The sequence below is a fragment of the Mauremys reevesii genome, linkage group 8 (assembly GCF_016161935.1).
Source record: "Mauremys reevesii isolate NIE-2019 linkage group 8, ASM1616193v1, whole genome shotgun sequence".
Taxonomy (NCBI): Eukaryota; Metazoa; Chordata; order Testudines; family Geoemydidae; genus Mauremys; species Mauremys reevesii.
Genome location: NC_052630.1, coordinates 108,952,717 through 108,977,514, shown reverse-complemented (window position 1 = coordinate 108,977,514; position 24,798 = coordinate 108,952,717). Strand labels below are relative to the sequence as shown.

The 24,798-nt window shown below is 46.2% G+C and overlaps 1 protein-coding gene across 3 annotated transcripts in view; it reads left to right on the top strand.

The window, feature by feature from the left end:
* The window catches only part of CFAP57 (cilia and flagella associated protein 57), a 143,901-nt gene that overhangs the window by 22,942 nt on the left and 96,161 nt on the right, over positions 1-24,798 (top strand). For all 3 annotated transcript variants that reach the window (XM_039486527.1, XM_039486525.1, XM_039486526.1), the window contains exons 4-7: positions 4,120-4,406; positions 4,593-4,800; positions 18,627-18,779; positions 19,755-19,894. In XM_039486527.1, coding sequence (XP_039342461.1) covers positions 4,120-4,406; positions 4,593-4,800; positions 18,627-18,779; positions 19,755-19,894 — 788 coding nt within the window. The remainder of the gene's footprint in view (positions 1-4,119; positions 4,407-4,592; positions 4,801-18,626; positions 18,780-19,754; positions 19,895-24,798) is intronic.

The following is a 24,798-nucleotide window of genomic DNA, read 5'->3' as shown; positions in this document are numbered from 1 at the left end:
TCTTATGTAAATTAAGCTGTCATGGGATAAAAGGGAAGGTCCTTTCATGGACTGAGAATTGGTTAAAAGATAGGGAACAAAGGGTAGGAATTAATGGTAAATTCTCAGAATGGAGAGGGGTAACTAGTGGTGTTCCCCAAGGGTCAGTCCTAGGACCAATCCTATTCAACTTATTCATAAATGATCTGGAGAAAGGGGTAAAAAATGAGGTGGCAAATTTGCAGATGATACTAAACTGCTCAAGATAGTTAAGACCAAAGCAGACTGTGAAGAACTTCAAAAAGATCTCACAAAACTAAGTGATTGGGCAACAAAATGGCAAATGGAAGGTAATGTGGATAAATGTAAAGTAATGCACATTGGAAAAAATAACCCCAACTATACATACAATATGATGGGGGCTAATTTAGCTACAACAAATCAGGAAAAAGATCTTGGAGTCATTGTGGATAGTTCTCTGAAGATGTCCATGCAGTGTGCAGAGGCGGTAAAAAAAGCAAACAGGATGTTAAGAATCATTAAAAAGGGGATAGAGAATAAGATGGAGAATATATTATTGCCCTTATATAAATCCATGGTATGCCCACATCTTGAATACTGTGCACAAATGTGGTCTCCTCCTCTCAAAAAAAGATATACTGGCATTAGAAAAAGTTCAGAAAAGGGCAACTAAAATGATTAGGGGTTTGGAATTGGTCCCATATGATTAAAGAGGCTAGGACTTTTCAGCTTGGAAAAGAGAAGATAAGGAGGGATATGATAGAGGTATATAAAATCATGAGTGATTTGGAGAAAGTAGATAAGGAAAAGTTATTTACTTATTCCCATAATACAAGAACTAGGGGTCACCAAATGAAATTAATAGGCCGCAAGTTTAAAACAAATACAAGGAAGTTCTTCACACAGCGCACAGTCAACTTGTGGAACTCCTTACCTGAGGAGGTTGTGAAGGCCAAGACTATAACAGCATTTAAAAGAGAACTGGATAAATTCATGGAGGTTAAGTCCATAAATGGCTATTAGCCAGGGTGGGGTAAGGAATGGTGTCCCTAGACTCTGTTTGTCAGAGGGTGGAGATGGATGGCAGGAGAGAGATCACTTGATCATTACCTGTTAGAGTCACTCCCTCTGGGGCACCTGGCATTGGCCACTGTCGGTAGACAGGATACTGGGCTAGATGGACCTTTGGTCTGACCCAGTATGGACGTTCTTATGTTCTTATGTAATAAAAAGTACAAATTCAGCACAAGATTAAAATTGATTATTTAAATCAGATTCCTGAACCATAACAGGGTTCTAAAAGGCCATAACAGGATTCAAAAAAGAGCTAGATAAATTCATGGAGGATAGGTCCATCAATGGCTATTAGCCAGAATGTGCACTAATGGTGTCCCTAGCCTTTGTTTGCCAGAAGCTGGGAATGAACGACAGGGATGGATCACTTGATGATTACCTTTTCTGTTTATTCCCTCTGGGGCACCTCGCACTGGCCACTTTTGGAAGACAGGATGCTGGGCTAGATGGACCTTTGGTCTGACCCAGTAAGGCTATTCTTATGTTCTTATGTTCCTGTTTGCTGATTTTATTCATGATTTAAAATTTCATGATTTAAAATGCTCTGCCTTAAATCAATCCACTGTCATATATAACCATTACAGATCAAGAGAAGACCTTGATGGGGCAGATTACACCACATCTACCTATTGTGGGGTTCTGGTTTTGCTTCTGAGTCATCTGGTGTTGGTTACTGTCTGAGATAGGATACTGAAGTAGATGAGCCATGTATGTTCCTGTGTATTGACCTTAGTGGAGAACAGATGAACTATCTAGTTCAGAGGTGGGCAAACTACGGCCTGTGGGCCGATTCCAGCCCATCCAATGTTTTTATCCAGCCCTCAAGCTCCTGCTGAGGAGCAGGGTTGGTAGCTTGCCCCGCTCCGCCTGCCCACCCGGTGCTCCCCACCCCCCGACTCACAATTCCCTTGATGAGCACCATCTTCTGGCATTCAGAGCCACACTGCGCAGGTGCGACTTCACTGTTTCCGGGATTGGAACTCTCCCCTACATGGCAGCCCAGTGCCCCCATGTGGCAGCACACCCAATCCCCTCCTAGTCTCCTACGGCCCCACCCTTGAGAGCCTTGAAACTACCCAGGGGCCACACCCATCCCACCTAGGGTGCCTCCACCCGTGACGGTGCCAGATACGGCCGCCTTGGTGTCACTGCCAGCAGGGCCCATAGGAGTCCTCAGTACCACCCCTGTAGAGCCCCCCCATGCCACACCCCAAGAGTTCCCTCTCTCCCCACCTTGGTAACATCACTTATAGAGCCCCCCCATGATACACCCCATAGAGTCCCCTTCCCCCACCAGGCATTCATGGCCCGCCATACAATTTCCACACACAGATGCGTCCCTCAGGCCAAAAAGTTTGCCCACCCCAATCTAGTTGCATATGAAAGGATTTTGAAAAGTAAATGCAATACAAATATTTTTAAAAATTCAGAAACAAGAAAATAGAACTAATATGATTGTTAAACCACAACACAAAGTAATATTAGGATTTTATTTTGCATAAATTTCATCCTTCCCTTACCTGCAGCCTGTTTTTTTGTTGTTTTCTCTCCATCTGTTTTTGCTGATTTGGGCCTCTGTCTTGCAATTTGATCCATGATGGATCCTGCCAGATTTTAATTGACATGTAGAGTCATGCATACCTACGGTGCTGTTAATAATAAAATAAATAATAATAATAATACAAAAATTTTTTTTTGCAAGGGTGTTCAATAAAAATATGTTTAAGAATTAGCCTGGCATCTGTAATACTTACAAAAAGCTAACAAAAAATCAGCTTGCAAATATGGAATCATATTGCTTATCCTAAACTCTTCAGCAAACTTGTGTAAAACATGAAATATCAGGGAGCATGGGAACTCTGGGACTCAAGAGCAGCAAGAGTTGACTGAAAACTTTGCTCTATGTCACAGGGTGAGCTGGCCCTTTCATGGGGTTGGCACTCTGCCTCTTCAGTGTCAAGTTTAATTCACCTTCCCAGGTGAAGGGAATGTCAGCAGGGATAATGTGATGGGAGTATGTGACTAGAAACCAGACCTGCTGGGAAATATAAGGGCAGCCTGAGTTCAGTCAGAAAGAGTGGCTGGCTGGCTGGCTGGCAGGCAGGCAGGTATGCATGCATGAAGCGAGTGATAACTCTTATGGGTTCCTAAGTATAAGGCCTGAGAGAGATCAGATTTTTAACAGGGAAAATCCTGCACCAAGGATTGTGAGCCAGCTACAAAGATTGGGGGAAAGATTTTTGTTTTGAACTTTATTAGTAAACTAGACACCTGGAGAGGGGAGGGTTATTGAGAGAGACAACTGCAATGTAAAGTCTGATTAACTGGGCAAGAAGGAGAAACTGAGGCAGTGCAAGAGCCTAAGCCATACTGGGTAAACCCTGCTATGAGCATTCCACAAAGGAATATCTCTTTCTGCTCCTCCACCTTTCAGCAGGATTAACAATAACTATGCAGATTAAAGAGCTACATTGTGTAGGAATAGCACTTCCTGGGACACACAAACTCTGCCTGGTATCACTGTCAATTAATAATCTCTCTATTCAGAGTCTCCAAGAAGCACACTACCCCACAGTTTTGCTGAGTAGTATATTTAATATACCAAATGGTAAATAGCTTTTCTCATCCTTACAGTTCCCTGTCTACTCTCTTCCTTGAAGAGAGATACCTCTGTGTCCTTCAAATCCCCCTCCTTTCTGTTAGCTTTGCAGTGCTGGTCACCTCTTTCTGCCCTCTGAGGGAGTAAAAATCCAGCAAAACTCTTAATTTAATAAAAATAATTATGATACCTAAAAGCTATCCGAACAATTCAGAAGAGAGGAAAAATGGAATATGCAGGATGTGCAAGAACAAGAGTTTATCTCTTCCTGTTGTAATCTTTGTCCTTCCCATACATTTCTGTGACTTTTTTGTCATTCCTTGTGGTCCCGTATCTTATTTTGTAAGCTCTTTAGGGCAGGGATCATGTCTCTTTATTTATTAGTAATGTACTATGGATGAACATAGTTGTGTAAAAATAACTTTTCTCTCTTTTCTACTTTTCAGGTGAGCTTCAATCCCCAGGATAACACCCAGGTTTGTATCACTGGAAATGGCATTTTTAAACTTTTCAGATACACTGAGGGAACCTTGAAACAGACCAACTTTCAGAGGGGAGAGCCTCAGAACTACTTGTCCCATGTCTGGCTCACTGAGGACAGGGTTATGGTCGGCACTGACACAGGCAAACTCTTTCTCTTTGAGTCTGGAGATCTGCGCTGGGAGACAAGTATAGAATGCAAAGAACCTCCCAGTGAAGTGGAAAAGGATGAGCTGGCACATGAATCTGAGAGGTAAATCTTCCTGGTTATTACTGATAGAGTCAATCTCATGGGTAGAGATCCTTCACAGCAGAAACTAGGTCCCTCAGGTGTTATTAGGGACAGAATGAATGGAGGCTTTTCTATATTGCCCTAATTGTGACTAGATTGGGTTTCTCTGGTTGTTGCTGATTGTAATAACTTTCTTCCTGTTTTTAGCCTCATTGAATTTCCTACTGCCAGTTCCCCTGATCTCTCCAGTGAGATGCTTTGTGAAGCTGTTGGCCAACAGCAGGCTTCCTTGCCTCAAATCTCTGCCATTGCTGCTTATTCCAAAGGTTTTGCATGTTCAGCTGGGCCAGGAGTTGTTCTACTGTTTGAGAAGACTGAAGAGAAGGAAGGTTACAGGGAGAACCGAGAAATCCGGGTAGGTGAGAGACTGTGAATGGGGCAGAAGGGGCTTCTCCAAGCAGCTAAGAGGCTGCAATTCTCAGACTTTAGCTGTTTCAGTTTAAGAGCCCTTTTGTTTTACATCTGCTCCAGGTAATAATAATACTCAATACTTCTATAGTGATCTTCATCTTTCAGTCACTCTACATTAATCCTCACCGTTCCATAAGTGGTTGGTCAGCATTTATAGAAGGGGAAGTGACTTGTCCAAGGTCACACAGAGAATTAATGACAAAGTCATTCTCCTCCAAGGTAGCCTCTGCATAGTCCTGCTTTTGGGACTGGCCTCCATGGCATCACCGAGTTTCAGGAACCTTCTAAGAAACCTGTGTTCCCTGGGACTATATAAACATTCAGAGCCAAGGTTATGAGGAGGGCATGCATTCCCAACCACCTCAGTTCCTTTCTTTTCACAGCTAGCTGCAGATCTTTGGTTTTTTTCACCAGAGTTTTTGCTTATCATTTAAAGCTGTATTAGATATAGGTAGTCTTACTGGATCCTGGGCTATTGGGGATTCCAGTTCTTAGGATGATTCTGACTGGTCATGTCCAACTCAGAGCAAAAGACTGGGTATGTGTGGTGTGTTTCTTACCCCACATATCCACTAATTTATGTACCACACAGAAGTCTGTTTACCTGGACCAATTTTCACTGTATCAGGCCTTTATATCTTGGGTCTGAAAGGACAGACAAACTCTGCTTTTGGCCTTCCTTATGTAGAAGGCCTTACAAGCTAGATCATTGGGACAAGACCGCATTCCTGTGTAGGAAATCAATATGTCTTCATCAGCTTCCAAGTCCCCTAAAGTTCAGAATTGGAAGCCTTTGATCACAGGATCAGTATCTTCATTCAGCCCCAAGTCAGAGAATCTTCCTAGCTATTCTTGTGCAGGAATGGTCTGCTGATCTTGGGGTTCCCTCTGTGCCCGGACTTTGTTGCTGCCTCTGGATAGTGCTGTAACTGTGGCTTCCTTCATACTGAAGTCTGTCTTGGCACCAGAGAAGCCTGTTGTAATTTACATAGGTTCTTATGTTGTGTTCATCAGTGTAGTATCTGAATGCCTTCCAGTAGTACTTTAAGCAACATGACTAACATCTGTCAACTTTTCCCTGTGGGGGAGGAGGGAAGTGTGTGCAGTGGAGTGTTTTGTTTTGGTAGGATTTTTAAAATATATACATGTTGCTATGTATGTGTGTCACAGGCTGGCTGGTCCTTTAAGGGGAGTTGGTCTCAGTTTCCCCTGTGAAAGATGTTACCTCCCAGCTGATCCTGATTGGCTGGGAACCAGGTGACTCCATTCAATTATCAGACCCAGCTGGGGGAGAGTTGGATGATTCCATAAAGGGGTGTGAGAAATAAGATGGGGAGGAAAGCTGTAGGAGGGAGGTTGTTTCCTGTGACTGGACCTGAAAGGAAAGGTTAGCAGGGGAGAAGTAGTCTCCTATGATAGTCTTGGGGAAAAGCTAGCCTCCAAGCAAATAGCCTGAAGGTGGGCTGGGAATAAGGATCCAGCCTGGGGAGAACCAGATTGGGGAAATGACTTCAGGGAAGAAGCCCTCAGAGTAAATGACTTTGGTAGGATCCATGTCTCCAGGGAGAAAGTCCAGAGAGTTATCACTTTTTGAGTGAGTGGGATGGAAGGGTAGCCCAGGACGGGGGGGTCTTAGTTCTGCCTCGCAAGGATTCCCAGGCCAGAAGGGATCACTGTGATCATTTAATCTGACCTCCTGTATAATACAGGCAATAAAACTTCCCCAAAATAATTCCTAGAGCAGGGGTGTGCAAACTTTTTGGCCCGAGGGCCACATCGGGGTTGTGCAACTGTAAGGAGGGCCGGGTAGAGAAGGCTGTGCAACCCCAAACAGCCTGGCCCCTGCCCCCTATCTGCCCCCTCACTGCCCCCCTCAGAATCCCCAACCCATCAACACCCTCCCCCGTTCCTTGTCCCCTGACCCCCCCCCGGGACCCCCGCTCCCAATCCAAACCCCCCTGCTCCTTGTCCTCTGACTGCCCTGACCCCATCCACACCCCTGCCCCCGACAGCCCCCCTGGGACTCCCACCCCCTATCCAACTGCCCTCTGCTCCTTCGTCCCCGATCACCCCCTCCTGGGACCCCCCGCCCCTAACTGCTCCCCGGGATCCCACCCACTTATCCAACCCCCCCACTCCCTGTCCCCTGACTTCCCTCCTGACCCCTATTCACATCCCTCGCCCCTGACAGGCCCCCTGGGACTCCCACTCCCAACCCTCCCTGTTCCCCATCCCCTAACCGCGCCCCCAGAACCTCTGCCTCATCCAACTGCCCCCTCCTCCCTGACTGCCCCCAAGGACCCCCCGCTCCCTTACCCAACCCCCTGCTCCCCGCCCCCTTTACCAGCAGCAGGAGCTCGCAGCCGCAACACCTGGCCAGAGCCGGCTGCGCTCCCCATGCTGCCCAGTTGGAGTGGCAGGCCAGAGCGTGGCCCACATGGCGGCATGGCAGCAGGGGAGGGGGGACAGCGGGTGAGGGGCCAGGGACTAGACTCCCCAGCCAGGAGCTCAGGGGTCGGGCAGGACGGTCCCGCGGGCTGGATGTGTCCCATGGGCCGTAGTTTGCCCACGTCTGTCCTAGAGCATATCTTTTAGAAAAATATACAGTCTTGATTTAAAAATTAGCAGTGATGGAGAATCCACCATGACCGTTCTTAAATTGTTCCAATGGCTAATGATCCTTACTGTCAAAAATGAACACCTTATTTCTTTACCATCAATTTCCCCTTTCTTCCTTTAGCTGTATATTATTTTGTTATTTTTATAGTTGCCTTCACTTCTCCTCTAAACCAGATTGTTTTTTTTTAATCAGCACAGCCTTTTTCATCTAGTAAGTGGTCTTAAATGATTCCCACGTATGATTCACATTTTTCTTATTAATTTCTTCCTTCTGACTGATTTGGCTCATAATTGTTTCCAGCTTTGTGAAATTGGCCGTCTCAAAGCACTAAGTAGATATATTACTGGTCTGGACTTTATTCTGCTTGCACATTATAAATGTGATCAAGTCATGACCACTTGTATCTAACCTACCATTAATTCTTAGTTCTCTGATCAGTTCCTCTTTATCTGTTAGGACAAGGTCTAATAAAGAATTTCCGTGTGTTGGCAGCAACACTTTTTGAGTTAGGAAATTGTCATCTATAAAGTCTAGAAATTCCAAGGATGTTATAATATGGCAGCATGAGATCTCTAGCATGCATCACTCAAATTGAAGTCCCTCATGATCACACATTTTTTCCCTACATGTTATAGATACATGTGTAAAGAGGCAGTCATCCTGTTCCTCCTTGTGATTTGGTGGTTTGTAGCAGACACCAATCAATACCTCATCTTTTGCTTTCTCTGTTAGGACTTTGATTCATAAACATTCAAAATTATTTTCTTCTGAGTTATCAGTGACTCAGAAACAGGTAATGCCATTCTTGACATAAAGTGCCACTCCTCCTTCCCTTTTGCTCTGTTGATTGTTCCTAAATAGGTTACAATAATTGATTTTAACATTTCAATCATGCAAATCATCCCACTAGTTTTCAGTAATATCAACTAGATTGAATTTATACAGTACTTGTAAATCCAGTTTCTCTTGTTTGTTACCCATAGCATTGCTGCATAGGCAAATGTAAAACTGCTTCTCTTCGTGTCCTTTGGTCCCTTGATTCATTCTGTTCTCAACATCTACATTTTGTGCTAATTGAGTGCTCATATCTTCTCTCATTTTACCTTCCCATTTTGCTTTTAGTTTAACCCCATCCTGATTACTCTAGCCAGCCTTTCCCAGAGAGATTGGTTCCCCTTCTGCTGAGGAGGAGGAGAATTAAACTATACAGCCCTCTCTCCCCATAGGTGTACCAATGTTCCACAAAACCAAAACGCTCCACCTTCCATCACTTACTTACCCAGTGGTTTACTTCCATAATCTTCTGCCTTCTGTCTTCCTTCACTCGTGGAACAGGAAGGATCTCAGAAGATTGCTTGGACATTCTTCTTCAGCATGCTTCCGAGTTCTCTGAAGTCATCTAGTATCTCTGAGATATCTCGCAACACAGTGTCATTAGTACCAATATGAACCATCACCAGTGGATCCTTGCCTCTCAGCTTCAGAAGTCTATCCAATCTTAGAATGATGGCTTGTGTCTTGGCTCCTGGAAGACAGCACATTGTCCTGTTGTCCACCTTTCCCTTGCAGAATGTTCTTTTGATTCTTCTGAGTACTGTATTGAATTTCCAACAAAAATTGTCTGTCTTCCTTGGATGGGTGGAGAACTCTTTGAAAGCAGGCTTGATTTTCTTACACGTTGGGCTGAGCTGCCATCCACATATGTGTCCCATACATCTCTCTGTTTCCTTGGACCTGCTGGATCTTGAGAGATATCTTCCAAAGTTTTCAAAGTTGAGAACCTGGTATTGATTTGAAATTTCTAGCTGAGTGGAATTCCTCCTGCTTCTCTTCTCTCTGTTGGCCACAGCCTTCCCATGCTTATCTGTTTCCATCTGTGCAGAATGCTGCCGTGACCTCCTGCCTCTGATTGTTAAGGACAGGATCACTCTCAGATCTCACCCCAAGTTCCTGCTGAAATTTTCTTTTAGAATTATGTATGTACCAATGTATTTATTTCCCAGATTTCTTCCCCAAGCCTCATTTTTCCTTGGGAAAGCTAAACTTCATACACTTAATGTAGTTAAGAGCATTGTCTCTTTACATTGACAGGAGAAAATTATGCAGGAACACACCTAGACTGTTTATGGCCTTTGCAGAGAGGATTACGGGTCAGGCAATATCGACTCGGGGATTATCTAATTGAGTCTCCATCTATATAAGGACATGCCCTGAGTTAGCCAGGTTAGATCCACCTTAGAACTCAAGAAGCCTCTGCTGCCTGTTTGAAGAATGTCCCTATTTCTGAAATCTGTAAGGTAGCTACTTGTCACTCAGTCCACATATTTACTAGTCATTACTCTTTGCTAAAGGCTTCCAGATTGAATGCCCTTTTTTTTTAGGGCTGTTCTGTAGTTACTGTTTTAGTAGAACTACTTCCCACCTGTCATGCTGTCTTGAGTGGCTCACGACAGTGAATGCCTACCTCAGAGCAGACTGTCAACAACAGGACAGATACCTCAAGCAGGAAGATCTGGATGTCCTTGTAAACTGGAGTAATAGTAATAGAATGAAATTTAATAGTGAAAAGTGCAAGGTCATGCATTTAGGGATTAATAACAAGAATTTTAGTTATAAATTGGAGACGCATCAGTTGGAAGTAACAGAGGAGGAGAAGGACCTCGGAGTATTGGTTGATCACAGGATGACTATGAGCTGCCAATGTGATATGGCCGTAAAAAAAGCTAATGCGGTTTTAGGATGCATCAGGCGAGGTATTTCCAGCAAAGATAAGGAGGTGTTAGTACCGTTATACAAGGCACTGGTGAGACCTCATCTGGAATATTGTGTGCAGTTCTGGTCTCCCATGTTTAAGAAGGATGAATTCAAACTGGAACAGGTTCAGAGACGGGCTACTAGGATGATCCGAGGAATGGAAAACCTGTCTTATGAAAGGAGACTGAAAGAGCTTGGCTTGTTTAGCTTAACCAAAAGAAGGTTGAGGGGGGATATGATTGCTCTTTATAAATATATCAGAGGGATTAATATTGGGGAGGGAGAGGAATTATTTAAGCTTAGTAACAATGTGGACACAAGAACAAATGGATATAAACTAGACACTAGGAAGTTTAGACTTGAAATTAGACGAAGGTTTCTAACCATTAGAGGAGTGAAGTTCTGGAACAGCCTTCCAAGGGGAGTAGTGGGGGCAAAAGACATATCTGGCTTTAAGACTAAGCTTGATAAATGTATGGAGGGGATGGTATGATGGGATAGCCTAATTTTGGCAATTAATTTGGCAATTGATCTTTGATTATCAGCAGGTAATTATGCCCAGTGGTCTGTGATGGGATGTTAGATGGGTTGGGATCTGAGTTACTACAGAGAATTCTTTCCTGGGTGCTGGCTGGTGAGTCTTGCCCACATGCTCAGGGTTTAACTGATCGCCATATTTGGGGTCAGGAAGGAATTTTCCTCCAGGGCAGATTGGCAGAGGCCCTGGAGGTTTTTCGCCTTCCTCTGCAGCATGGGGCACGGGTCACTTTCTGGAGGATTCTCTGCAGCTTGAGGTCTTCAAACCGCAATTTGGGGACTTCGATAACTCAGACATAGGCTAGGGGTTTGTTATAGAAGTGGATGGGTAGGATTCTGTGGCCTGCATTGTGCAGGAGGTCAGACTAGATGATCATAATGGTCCCTTCTGACCTTAAAGTCTATGAGGTGATATTTTCTATAATTAGATTTTACCAAGCCAGTAACAAATGTGGACTCCTGGATCACTATAAAAATCTTACCATGGAGTCACAGACAGTCCCCTTAGACTCTCCAGTCTATCTGGCCATCCATACAACTGGACTTAGTGATAAATGGTCACCTACATCAAAAATCACACAATATGCAGATTGCTTCCAGTCCCGAGAGACCAGTTACTTAGCCTAGATCAGTTGGTATCCTTTATCTTATGCCAAAGACAGCACCTGTAGCCAATCCTGTGTTAAACTATCTAAAGGTTTATTCGCTAGGAAAGAGTTATTTACAGGTTAAAGCAAGCAAACATATACACACAAATGAGTTACCATCTAAATCCTAAGAGTGACAGAGTTGTAGAGATCTGTCTATTTAAAGTGTCTTTCAGAGTGGACCCAGGGGATAACCCTTGGGGATCTCTGGCTTCAGTTTGGGGACTCTGGCCCTGTGAGAGTTCAAACAGCAAAGAGATGAACAATCTTCACATTAGCGCTTTTTATTTCCCTCTTCCAGCATTCAGAGTGATGGGAAGATGCCTTCTGCATGTACTTATCCATGGGTGGATGGGGCAATTAACAAAGTTTTTGTCTTATAATGGTTAAATTTTGATAGTCCTCCTGTATGGGCGGGGGTGATGATTTCCATGCCTGGATTCACAAGTTTAGTGCAAACATTTTCAAAGTTATAAAGCAAAACTTGCATATTTTCCTATGGCATGGAATACAGACATTACAAATGAGATTAATGCATGCAGCAACTTACAAGCCTTTTGTAGATTCTAAACACTAAATACATTCTTACAAGACTAATACCTATTTTGAGCAAAACTAACATACAGGTGAACTGGTCTGGTTTCCAACTATGAGTCTGTCAGTTCTTCGAATGCTTGCTCATGTCAGTTCCAATCAGGTATGTGCATGTGCATGGCAGCCGGAAGATTTTTCCCCTAGCAGTATCCGTCAGATGAGTCCGGGTGCCCCCTGGAGTGGCACCATCATGGCCCTCAATATAGGGCCCTACCGATCTGCCAACCCCTCAGTTCCTTCTTACCGCCAGTGACGGTTAGCTGGAACTTCCCCTTGCTCTTGTCATGACAAGCGGATTTGGCAGTCTGTATATAGTTCTTCATTAGTTTTGTAGTTAGTGTTAAGTAGTTAGTAGGTACTTTACTTAGTTCTTAAGTTTCCTTTGGAGGGGTTTCCCCTCCAGTGCTATGCCGGTGCTAGGGCATGCCGCATTCTCCTGGCTTCAAAGCCTGTGAGGTCAGCGGCAAGTATATGCCCGGAAGCAATCCTCACACTTCGTGTTTGAAGTGTTTGGGGGAGAGACATCAAAAGGATTGCTGTAGGATTTTCAGGGGGTTTTGCCCCAGGACACTGAAAGATAGAGATCAGTACCTGAAGGTCCTACTAAAGGAAGCAGCACTCCAGCCCCAGTCCGACCCTGGGTCGGCAGACCTGGCACTGAGTACCACCTCCTCGGTATGCAGTGCCCCGGCACCATTGACACGGGGATTGGTGCCGAGTTAGGACAAGGACTCTCAGCACCATCATGGCTCCACTCAAGGCTCACAGGCCACAGACAGGCACTGGTCTCAATCGCTGGTGCCGCAGAATACTAGGAGGCCGGAGAGGGGTTGTTTCCCTCCCCCTCTTGGCTAGACCCAAGGAGCTGGCCATTCTGAGACCCGAGTCAGGCCACACTACTTCATCCCCACCGAGAGACGGTCACGTCGACTGCTGCCCCTGTGGAAGGGCGGTCCAGTCCAGACCCTTCTCACTTGCTGAGGCCGAGCCAACAACTACACCTCCCATCAACCCTGGAGGTATTTGAGGCAGCCAGGGAACTGCTTCAGCTCATGGCACCAATCTCCCCACCTAGACAGGATAGGTCGTTGGCACCGGACACTCCTCCGGCATCGTCAAGGGGAAAGGCCACAATGATGTCCCGGTGGTCTCCATCCCCAGTGCACCGCTCCCTGGCGCCAGAACAGGGTCAGCAGTCTCGTTGGTCCCTAAGCCCTCGGTGCAGACCCTCAGCACCTTGGAGAACCACTCCTCCATGGTCCTCAGAGTTGGACCTCGGAGTTGGATTTGGACTCCTATCGATCTCATAGGAGCAGAAATAGATGGCTCAAGTCGTCATGAGACCAGCACCCTTACCTGGCACTACGGCCCGTGCAGTGGCAGCCCCCAGCACAGTGGCCCTTTTGAACTCTCTGGGCCTTTCACCCAGGCCGAGGGCAGAGCCAAGGGTCACATTCCAGGGTGGCGGCGGTGGCCTTGGCCACTTTCATACCACCTCCGGCACCATCAGCATTGGCAGGATCAGGGGTAGTTCCATTCCTCCCTGACACTACCATCCCAACCCCTGCGGCACCAGCATCATCTACGCCAGCCCCAGTGGTATCAGTGCCGACATCCTCAGCACCAACAGCCTCAGTAGCGACAGCCCCAACATCATCAGTTCTGGCTTTGACAACTTCGGCATTGGCAGCCTCGGCACCGACGTATACAGCTCCAGCATCAAGGGCCATGGCACCATTTGCGTTGGCTCCAGCCCAGAATCCCGAAGTGTCGCAGGACTCCTTGGGTGCAGAGGGAAGAGAGCAGCCACTCCTTTTGGGGACCTCTTCCTCTTCTTCTCCAGATGAAGTGCTGGTGGGCACTTCGGTAGCCCCGGCCCTGGAGGACTACAGCAATTGCTAAGGAGGGTTGCCCTGGCCTGGGCATTCAGGTGGAGGAGGTAGCGGAGGACGCAGATCCAATGGTGGATATCCTCGCCACCTCCGAACCGGCACGTATTGCCCCACCCCTGATAAAGACCATTGCCGACATCACAAAAACCTTGTGGCAGACCCCGGCTTCGTTGCCCCCTACAGCTAAGTGCAATGAAAGACACTATTTTGTGCCATCCAGGAGCTATGAGCACTTGTGTACCCATCCTCCATCAGATTCGTTGGTCGTGGACACTGCTAACCAACGTGAATGCCAGTACTACCAAGGCCCCTCCCAAAGAATCGGGAGGCAAAACTCAACCTTTTTGGGAGAAAGGTCTACTTCACTGGTGGTTTGCAGCTCCACATTTCTAACCAGCAGGCCATTATCAGCAGGTACTGCTACAATACATGTGGGGCAAAAGTGAGGTTTGCAGAGTTGCTGCTGCAGGACTCCTGTGCTGAATTCTCAGTCCTGGTGGAGGAGGGCAAGCTCATTTCCCGAGCTTTGCTGGAGGCTGCTCTGGACAGGGCTGATGCGGCCACTCAGGTGATGTCTACTGGAATTGCCATGAGAAGGGACTCCTGGCTCCAGGTATCAGGTCTGCCATGCGAGGTCCAGCAGACCATTCAGGATCTCCCTTTTGAGGATGTGACTCTATTTTCCAAAAAGACAGATAAAAGGCTATATAGCCTAAAAGACGCAAGAGCCACCCTCAAATCGCTGGACCTCCACACCCCTGCCATGCAGCGTAGGCATTTTAGGCTGCAACCTCCTTCACGGTTCTACCAACCGCAGAACTGGCAGGATGGCTCACAGAGGAGAAACAGGAGAACCAGGAAGAGGCCGCGCCTGTCCTCAGGCCAGGTCTCTGGCCCGTCCCAACCTTCATCCAGCCAGAAGCAGGCCTTTTGAAGGTGCGAATGAGGACGGCGCACCAGCACTTGCACTGGATCCAACCCGCCTTACCTTCTTGTCCCGACTATCCCATTTCTACCCTGTGTGGGCCCTTATCACTTCGGACTGCTGGGTGCTCTGCACGGTAGAGAGGGGATACTCCCTCCAATTCTCGGGCCTCCTGCCCTTCCACCCCCTTTCCACACCTCTCTTCAAGGACCCTTCTCACAAGCGACTCCTCATACAGGAGGTTCACTCACTCCTCTAGCTGTGGGCTGTGGAAGAGGTTCCTCAGGAGGTGAAGGGCAAGGGCTTCTATTCCCGGTATTTCCTAATACCAAAAGCCAAAGGCGGGCTCAGGCCCATCCTGGACCTGCGAGAGCTCAACAAGTTCATGAAGAAACTGAAGTTCCGCGTGGTGTCTTTGGCCTCCATCATCACTTCCTTGTATCTAGGGGACTGGTACGCTTCCCTCAACTTGAAGGACACGTACTTTCATATAGCAATTACACCATCCCACAGAAAGTACCTCAGGCTTGTGGTGAGCAACTAACACTACCAGTTCACAGTCTTCCAGTTTGGCCTGTCAGTGGTGCCTCGTGTGTTTACCAAGTGCATAGCAGTCATGGCCGCATTCCTACGCAGGCGCCAGTTACAGGTGTTCCCATACCTTGACGACTGGCTAATCAAGGGCTGTTCCAGGGCTCAAGTGGAGCCACCTTCCTGAAATCCATTGTCTCTATTTTGCTGTACTCCCTTCTACCCTTCCTTTAGAATTGCAAACTCTGATTTCATGATCACTTTCACCAAAGCTGCCTTCTACTTTCAAATTCTCAATGAGTTCCTCCCTATTTGTTAAAATCAAGTCTAGAACAGCTTCCCCCAGTAGCTTTTTCAACCTTCTGAAATAAAAAGTTGTCTGCAATGCAGTCCAAGAAATTATTGGATAGTCTGTGCCCCGCGGTGTTATTTTCCCAACATATATCTGGATAGTTGAAGTCCCCCATCACCACCAAATCTTGGGCTTTGGATGATTTTGTTAGTTGTTTAAAAAAAGCCTCATCCACCTCATCCACCTGGTTAGGTGTCCTGTAGTAGACTCCTAGCACGACATCACCCTTGTTTTTACCCCTTTTAGCATAACCCAGAGCCTCACAACACTTCCGTCTCCTATGTCCATCTCCACCTCAGTCCAAGATGCTCTTCCCTCTCTTTGTTAGGTGGATCCCATCTCTTCCTAGCAATCCTTCTTCCCGGATCAACATCCCATCATCAAAGAATCCAAAGCCCTCACTCTGACACCACTTGCATACAACACATTCACCTCCACAATTCGATGGTCCCTACCTGGACCTTTTCCTTCAACAGGGAGGATGGACAAGAACACAACTTGCACCTCAAACTCCTTTATCCTTCTTCCCAGAGCCACATAGTCTGCTGTGATCTGCTCAAGGTCATTCTTGGCAGTATCATTGGTGCCCACATGGAGAAGTTGGAAGGGGTAGCGGTCCGAGGTCTTGATCAGTCTTAGCAGACACTTCGTCACATCCTGGATTCTAGCTCCAGGCAAGCAGCACACTTTGCGAGTCTCCTGGTCCAGTCGGCAGATGGATGACTCCATCCCCTTTAGGAGGGAGTCCTCTACCACCACCACCCATCTTCTCCTCTTGGGAATGGTGGTCATGGAACCCCTATTCCTAGGACAATGCATCCTCTGCCTTCTTGCCGATGGGGTCTCCTTCTGATCCCTTCCCACAGAGGGCTCCTCCAAATCCTTCTCTGCAGTAGTACCTGTGCAGAGAGCCTACCTTCTCCATCTCAAGCAGCAGGGACTGTCCGTGTCATCAACAAGGGTTCACTTGGCCACCATCTCTGCCTTCCATCCAGGCACAGAGGGCCAGTCGGTGTTTGCCAACTCTATGATCAGCTGTTTCCTGAAAGGTTTCAACAGGCTGTATTGGCACGTCCAACAACCGGCCCCAACCTGGGACATCAATGTGGTCCTTTCCAAATTGATGGGTCTGCCCTTCGAACCACTGGTGACTTGTTCCCTGCTCTACCTGTCATGCAAGGTGGCATTTCTGGTAGCTATAACCTCAGCCAGGAGAAGGGTGTCTGAGCTCAAGGCCCTAACATCAGAGCCCCCTTACACTGTGTTCTATAAGGACAATGTTCAGCTCAGGCCACATCCAGCTTTCCTCCCAAAGGTTGTCTCCCAGTTTCACATCAACCAGGACATCTTCCTCCCATTGTTCTTTCCTAAGTAGCACTCGAACAACAGGGAGCAGAGGCTCCACTCATTGGATGTCTGCAGAGCACTAGCCTTTTACACTGAAAGAACAAAACCATTTAGGAAGTCCATTCAACTGTTCGTGGCCATGGCAGACAGGATGAAGGGTCTTCCAGTCTTCTCCCAACGAATTTCCTCGTGTATCATGTCCTGCATCCATGAATGCTATAACCTGGCAGAGGTGCCTGCCCCTCTGCTCACAGCGCACTCCACTAGGGCGCAGGCTTCTTCAGCAGCGTTCCCAGCGCAAGTTCCGACCCAGGAAATATGCAGAGTGGCGACATGGTCCTCCATACTTACTTTCACTGCACATTACACAATTACCCAGCAGGCCAGAGACGATGCAGCCTTTGGTAGAGCAGTGCTCCGATCAGTAGACAGCTCCGGCCCTGCCTCCTAAACTTAGGCTTGGGAGTCACCTGATTGGAATTGACATGAACAAGCACTCAAAGGAGAAAAAATGGTTACTCACCTTCTCATAACTGCTCTTTGAGATGCGTTGTTCATGTCCATTCCAATATCCACCCACCTACTCCTCTGTTGGGGTAGCCAGCAAGAAGGAACTGAGGTGGGTCAGTAGGGCCCTATATTGAGCGCCATGATGGCACCACTCCAGGGGGACCGACAGATATTGCTAGGGGAAAAATCTTCCGGCTGCCGTGCATGCGCACACACACCTGTTTGGAATTGACATGAACAACTCATCTCGAAGAACAACAGTTACGAGAAGATAAGTAACCGTTTTTTCTTAGCTAATGCCTGCAGTCTTGACAAGAGCTGGCACCTGGCCTGCCAGCATCACACCACCTTCAAGCAAACTGAAGACTGCTTGTAAGTCATCAAGAGTGGAATCCATGTGGACAATCATTCGAAGAAGAAATGGTTACTTACCTTACAGTAACTGTGATTCTTTGAGATATATTGTCCGCATGGATTTCACGATCTGCCTTCTTTCCCCCTACTACAGTCCTACCCCTCCTGTATTCTGTAGTGGTGAAGGAGCTGGTTGTGCCCACTCTGCTCTTTATACCCTTGGGTAGGGGAGCACTAGGAGAACTAGGGCAGAGGTGCAGCCCCAGTGGTCACTGCTGGCCAAAAGGATCTATGCACATGGGACACATGATCACTAGGACTGGAGTCCCTGTGGAAAACCCATCTCAAAGAAGCACAAGTACTGTAAGGTAAGGAACCGTTCTTTCATGGACAACTGTAATTCTGCCATTTCCTAACTTGAGTGCTTGACTTTGCTTAGTGTGCTTTTGTTGCCATTTTTTGTATGTGATACATATATTAAGACAAATATTGAAAAGGTGTTCCTAAATTATAGCCATTAAAGATGGAAAATTCCACCTGGGTCACCTTGTCTGCATTGCTGTCTTTGTGTAGGTAAGGCACCTACTTCTTTAGAGTCAATTGATTTCTAAGCATATCCCTACCAAAGCAGAATTACATTGCAAGTGTGGGTGCTATGTGGAGTACTGAGATTTGAAATAGTCTAATGGGACTGGTTTGCTGTGTAGATTCCCCAGGATCAGCGCAGCAGTGACCCAAATCAGTCAGACAAGCAGGATGTTATGTGCATGTGTTTTAGCCCTTCAGAGGAAACGCTACTCATTAGCACCAGTAAAAATCAGCTCTACATCTTTACCATGTCCTCAACTGAGATAATTAAGGTAAGTTCAATTTGATCACCATTCCTTTAGCACAACACTCAGTAAGCGATATGTAAGCAAGGCAGTTGGTTTCCAGTGCCACTTTCTGTGGAAGGTTTTTGTAAAATTCACCTGTGAGACGCTGAACCCATCCCATCCCATCCTTGTAGTGCAGAGAAGTGCTCTGTTTATATGTTTAATAAATTTAATATGCGAAAATCTTTAATACGATGTTAAAGCTGAGAATCTGTCATATTATTATTATATTTGGAAGTAGAGTATTCATATTATGGTAGCACATAGAAGTCCTAGTCAAAATCAGAATCCCATTGTGTTGGGCACAAACATGCAATTGAAGATAGTTCCTGCACTAAAGAACTTTTACAAGCTAATTAAGGACAGAACTGTCATTGTCTTGAATAAATGCCTAGATGGAATTAAATACTTATTCCAGGTGAGTCATACTAGAGCATCTGTACAAACAGGGACTGCTCCATGATGCAGCCCAAAACCTCACTAACTTCTTCTCTCCTCACCCCCAGCCCCCAGCTATATCACACTGAAAACTCCTATCTAATTTGCTTCCCAGGTTTCTACTTCCCATTCAGTATCTGCTTTTCAGATTATTTTTCCTTATATGTATTAACTGCCATCTTCCAGGTCAGTTCTCATTTTTGTTATTGCTCATGTCTCTTTAGGTCCTTGTGCATTATTTTTCTGTTCTTGCTGATGTGCACAAATCTTCACAATATAGTACTGTGTCTGAATCCCATCATTCTTCCATATCAGTAGTAAAGATGTCAAATAAGACTGCACCTAACACCATTATTCCCTATTTTAAATTTCTGGTGCATTTCTAGTCTAGTACCACACAAGATACCTCTCCCCAATTCCTTGCATTGAGGTTTATCATTTTCCTTTACTTACTGTCTCTTGATCAGTCTAAGCCAATATGATTTTTTTCTGAGTGTTTAATTATTTGTGACACTTTTCTAGGGGGAACCAGCTCACTTTGAGTATCTGAATTTCCCATTACATTCTGCTGCCATCACTGGACTGGACACCTGTATCCGTAAACCCCTCATTGCTACTTGTTCCCTGGACAGATCTGTACGCATCTGGAACTATGAAACCAAGTAAAGAACCATCTTTGTTTTTACTGCTTTCTGTCTTTGTATGTCTCCTGTAATGGACAACTACAGATGTCTTAGCATGTGCATGTCTGTTTTTGGTGGTGTCACTGTATGGTATGGGATAAGAGTGGCCTTACTGGCAGTAGTTTGGGATCAGCCTAGATTTGCAATACATTCAAAACAAGTACCAATAATCACTAAGACCTTGATACCATACCATGCCATCATGTATTGCATATATGCCACAAATTTCCCAAAAATGATATTAGAAATGCTCAGAGAGCTTTTTTTATTTTTTAAAAAATTACTGTTTTTTGTGCATCTCACAAAAGGCTACTGTATGTTAGTACCATGAGCCTGTCTAACTCTTCAGGCCTCAGAGGAAGAGAAAAATAACTAATACATTTCAGAACGTTCTAAAAATGGTCTAAAATAATTCTGTATAACAAATCTGCTAGAAATAAATGCTTTACGTTGCTGGAAACGGGGATTTCCAGCTCTCCAGTGAGATATTGCAACCATTTATAGTCTGATGGCTTGCAAGATATAAGACTTGAAATCTGTCACTGGGCCAGGATTTTAATATTGCTCTTACTATACCTGAGATCAGTGAGGCAAGGTGGGTGAGGTAATACCTTTGATTAGACCAACACTTTTTTATACTTACTTACAACAAGACTGCAATCCTCAGATCTGTGTAATTTTAGGGGAAATTCAGTAAAGACTACCATTGGGGTGCCTTGAGCACTGCTCCATTCAGAAGATGAGAAAATAACTTTACTGTCATTCCAGTTCAGTGTTTCACCCACAGCTGTTTAAATTAACAAACTAGCTCTTCTGTATAGAGAAGAGTCCATTCCTGGAGTTGCTTTTGTGCCCCAAATGATATAGTGCCCATTCTAGTACCAGGACTTTTCTGAACAGCCTGGCAGCCATGAGGGGTATTTTCAATGTGAAGGCAAATGCCTCATAGAATCATAGAATCTCAGGGTTGGAAGGGACCTCAGGAGGTCATCTAGTCCAACCCCCTGCTCAAAGCAGGACCAAACCCAACTAAATCATCCCAGCCAGGGCTTTGTCAAGCCTGACCTTAAAAACCTCTAAGGAAGGAGATTCCACTACCTCCCTAGGTAACCCATTCCAGTTCTTCACCACCCTACTAGTGAAAAAGTTTTTCCTAATATCCAACCTAAACCTCCCCCTCTGCAACTTGAGACCATTACTCCTTGTTCTGTCATCTTCTACCACTGAGAACAGTCTAGATCCATCCTCTTTGGAACCCCCTTTCAGGTAGTTGAAAGCAGCTATCAAATCCCCCCTCATTCTTCTCTTCTGCAGACTAAACAATCCCAGTTCCCTCAGCCTCTCCTCATAAGTCATGTGCTCCAGCCCCCTAATCATTTTTGTTGCCCTCCGCTGGACTCTCTCCAATTTATCCACATCCTTCTTGTAGTGTGGGGCCCAAAACTGGACACAGTACTCCAAATGAGGCCTCACCAGTGCTGAGTAGAGGGGAATGATCACATCCCTCGATCTGCTGGAAATGCCCCTACTTATACAACCCAAAATGCCATTAGCCTTCTTGGCAACAAGGGCATATTTAGATATTCATCTAAAATTCTGACTCTGAGCTACTGCTGGGGAAATTTCTCAGTGTGGAAGAGGGGTTGGGTGACAGAAAGAAAGGAGATGCTTTTGTGACAGTCTTTTTTTTTAAATGGCATCTGTTTGAGTCTGCCTACAGAACTGAAATATTTGAAATAGTCCTGGTGGAAATGGATTAGTGGGCAGAGTGCAAGAGAGGTAGTCAAAGATGCATGGTAATATAATTTATCACATGGATATCACCACCATTGTGGAATAAATACCAATTCCATACAAAAAGCTACATTAAAAGAACATTGAGGTTGCAAAATGAAGCACTCAAATGTTAGGAAATGGAAGAATTAAAGTAATCCGTGCAATGACCTGGAAGAAAACAAAATCATCACTGATAAAGTTTGCAGATGACACACAGATTGGGCAAGTGATAAATAATGACCAGGACAGGTCACTGACTCAGATAACAATCCACTTGGTAAGCTTGGCACAAGCAAACAATATGCATTTTACTACAGCTACATAGAAATGTATACATCTAGGAACAAAGAATATAGGCCATACTTACAGGAGCGGGACGCTATCCTGGGAAGTAGCAACTCTAAAAAAGATTTTGGGGTCATGGTGAATAATCAGCTGAACATGAGGCACAGTGTGAGGCTGTGGCCAAAAGAGCTAATGGGATCCTTGGATGCCTAAACAGTGGAATCTTGAGTAAGAGTAGAGAGGTTATTTTACCTCTGTCTTTGGCACTGGTGCAACTACTGTTGGAATCCTGTGTCCAGTGCTGTTGCCCACGATTCAAGAAGGATATTCACTGGCTGGAATCAGTAGGAGAACACTTCAACCTCTCTGGCCATTCAGTAACAGATTTAAAGGTGGCAATTTTGCAACAGAAAAGCTTCAAAAACAGACTTCAACGAGAAACTGCTGAACTTGAATTGATATGCAAGCTAGATACTATCAATTTAGGCTTAAATAGAGACTGGGAATGTCTGAGCCCTTACACACATTGAATCTATTTCCCCCATGTTAAGTATCCTCACAGCTTCTTGTCAAACTGTCTTAAATGCACTATCTTGATTATCACTACAAAAGTTGTTTTTTCTTCTGCTGACATTTCATCTTAATTAATTAGCCTCTTAGAGTTGGTTGGGCAACTCCCACCTTTTCATGTTCTCTGTATGTATATATATCTCCTCACTATATGTTCCAGTCTATGCGTCCGATGAAGTGGACTGTAGCCCACGAAAGCTTATATTCAAATAAATGTGTTAGTCTCTAAGGTGCCACAAGTACTCCTGTTCTTTTTGGCTGGAAGCTGAAGATAGACAAATTCAGACTGAAAATAAGGCATACATTTTTAACAATGAGAATGATTAATCATTGGAACAATTTACCAAGGGTTGTGGTGGATTTTCCATTCTTGCCAATTTTTAAATCAAGATTGGATATTTTTCTAAAAGATATACTCTAGGAATTATTTTTGGGAAGTTCTCAGGCCTGTGTTATACAGGAGGTCAGACTAAATGATCTGACCTTGCAAGCTATGAAACCTTAACTCTACCCCTTTGTGTTTGGGTTTTAATACAGACTCTAATTATATGATAATTTCCAGAAAATGATCCTGTGGCAAATTCAGGCCAATTAACTACCTGGAGAGGGGTAACAATTAGCCAGGAAGGCTTAGCCAGCAAAATAAGGTTCAGCTGGGGCAGGGGTTGGAAAGAAACTAATCAGGTTCAGCTGGCCCCAGTTGCTAGAGACCTTTTTAAACCCTCCCTGACAAGGAAGCCAGGGGGGAAGGAGGACGAGAGAAGCAGGGCAGCTGCCAGCAAGGAGGGACAGCTGAACTCTGAGACTCGCTGCAGGACGGAGGGCATTCTCCCCAGGGGAGGAAAAGAAACTAGAACTAGGAGGCTGGCTGAGAAGGAATCAGCCCGGCCTTGGGAGATTGAGAAGGGTTTTTTTTCCCTTGTGCCTAGCCTGTGCCTCTGAAGCTAGGACGGACTGAGCTAACAAGCAGAGGGGCAGGTATTTTGCCACACGTGGTGTCAGGAGTGGGAGCGCCCAGTGAGTGAGGCTCCATGGCAAGCCGTAACTGGGCAGGGTGAAGACCGCAAAAAACAACAAAAAAAAAAAACATTTTTTTCTTCTTCTAAAATGGAGGATGTGCTGAAGGCACTGATGCAGGCCACTGCGGCCCAACAAGAGGCCACCCGAGTGCAGGTGGCTGCCCAGCGGGAGTCCGTACGGGTGCAACAGGAGACCAACCAGCTGTTGATGAGCCAGGCAGCCCAAGATCGAGCAAACCTGACCGAGGTAGTGAATCAGTTGAAGGCCCTGACCACGATGACGCAGGGGGCCCAGGGGACCCGACCGCTACGGGCAAGCAACTACTTGCAGAAGATGATACCAGAGGACGATGTAGAGGCATATCTCCTCGCGTTCGAGAGGACGGCCGGGCGGGAGGCCTGGCCACAGGACCAGTGGGCCGGTCTGCTGGCTCCATTTCTATGCGGGGAGGCCCAGAAAGCCTACTTTGACATGCCCGCGGAAGCAGCCATGGATTACTCTCGGCTGAAGGCGGAGATCCTGGCGAGGGCAGGCCTGACGCCTGCCATAAGGGCCCAGCGCTTCCACGAGTGGAAGTACCGGGAGGACAAACCCCCGAGGTCCCAGTTATTCGATCTGATACACCTTGCTCGGAAGTGGCTCCGCCCCGAGGCCCATGGTCCGGAGAAGGTATTAGAACTACTGGTATTGGACAGATACATGAGAGGGTTGCCGCCGGACATACGGGGGTGGGTCTGCCAAAACGACCCCTCCTCTTATGATGATCTGGTTGCTCTCGTGGAGAGACACTTGGCAGCCCAAGAACTATCTCAGACCTCCGGGGGAGGGAGGCGCCAATATCAGAGGCCAGCCTCTACGCCGAGGCCCCCGTTCGCCCTAGCCCCGGGCCGGAAAATGGAGGGGAGGCAGGAGGTGAAGGAACCACCGGCAGGCCCGGAAAGACTGGAGGACTGGGGAAGAAGGGCTCCGGGAATGCGTCCCGGCAGCCCGAAAAATAGGGGGCTGCCCAAGGGGGGATACCGATGTTATGCCTGTGGTGAACTAGGGCACATTGCTGCCCAATGCCCTAACCTTGGGGAGCCTATGCAGTGCGAACTAGGGGAAATAGGGGGACCGTGTGGGCTAATCAGTCTGGTCGGGGACACGATGGTCCCTCATAGATACATTCGGCCCGTTAAGCTGAACGGGATAGGGACCACCGCATTAATAGACTCAGGCAGTGCAATTACGCT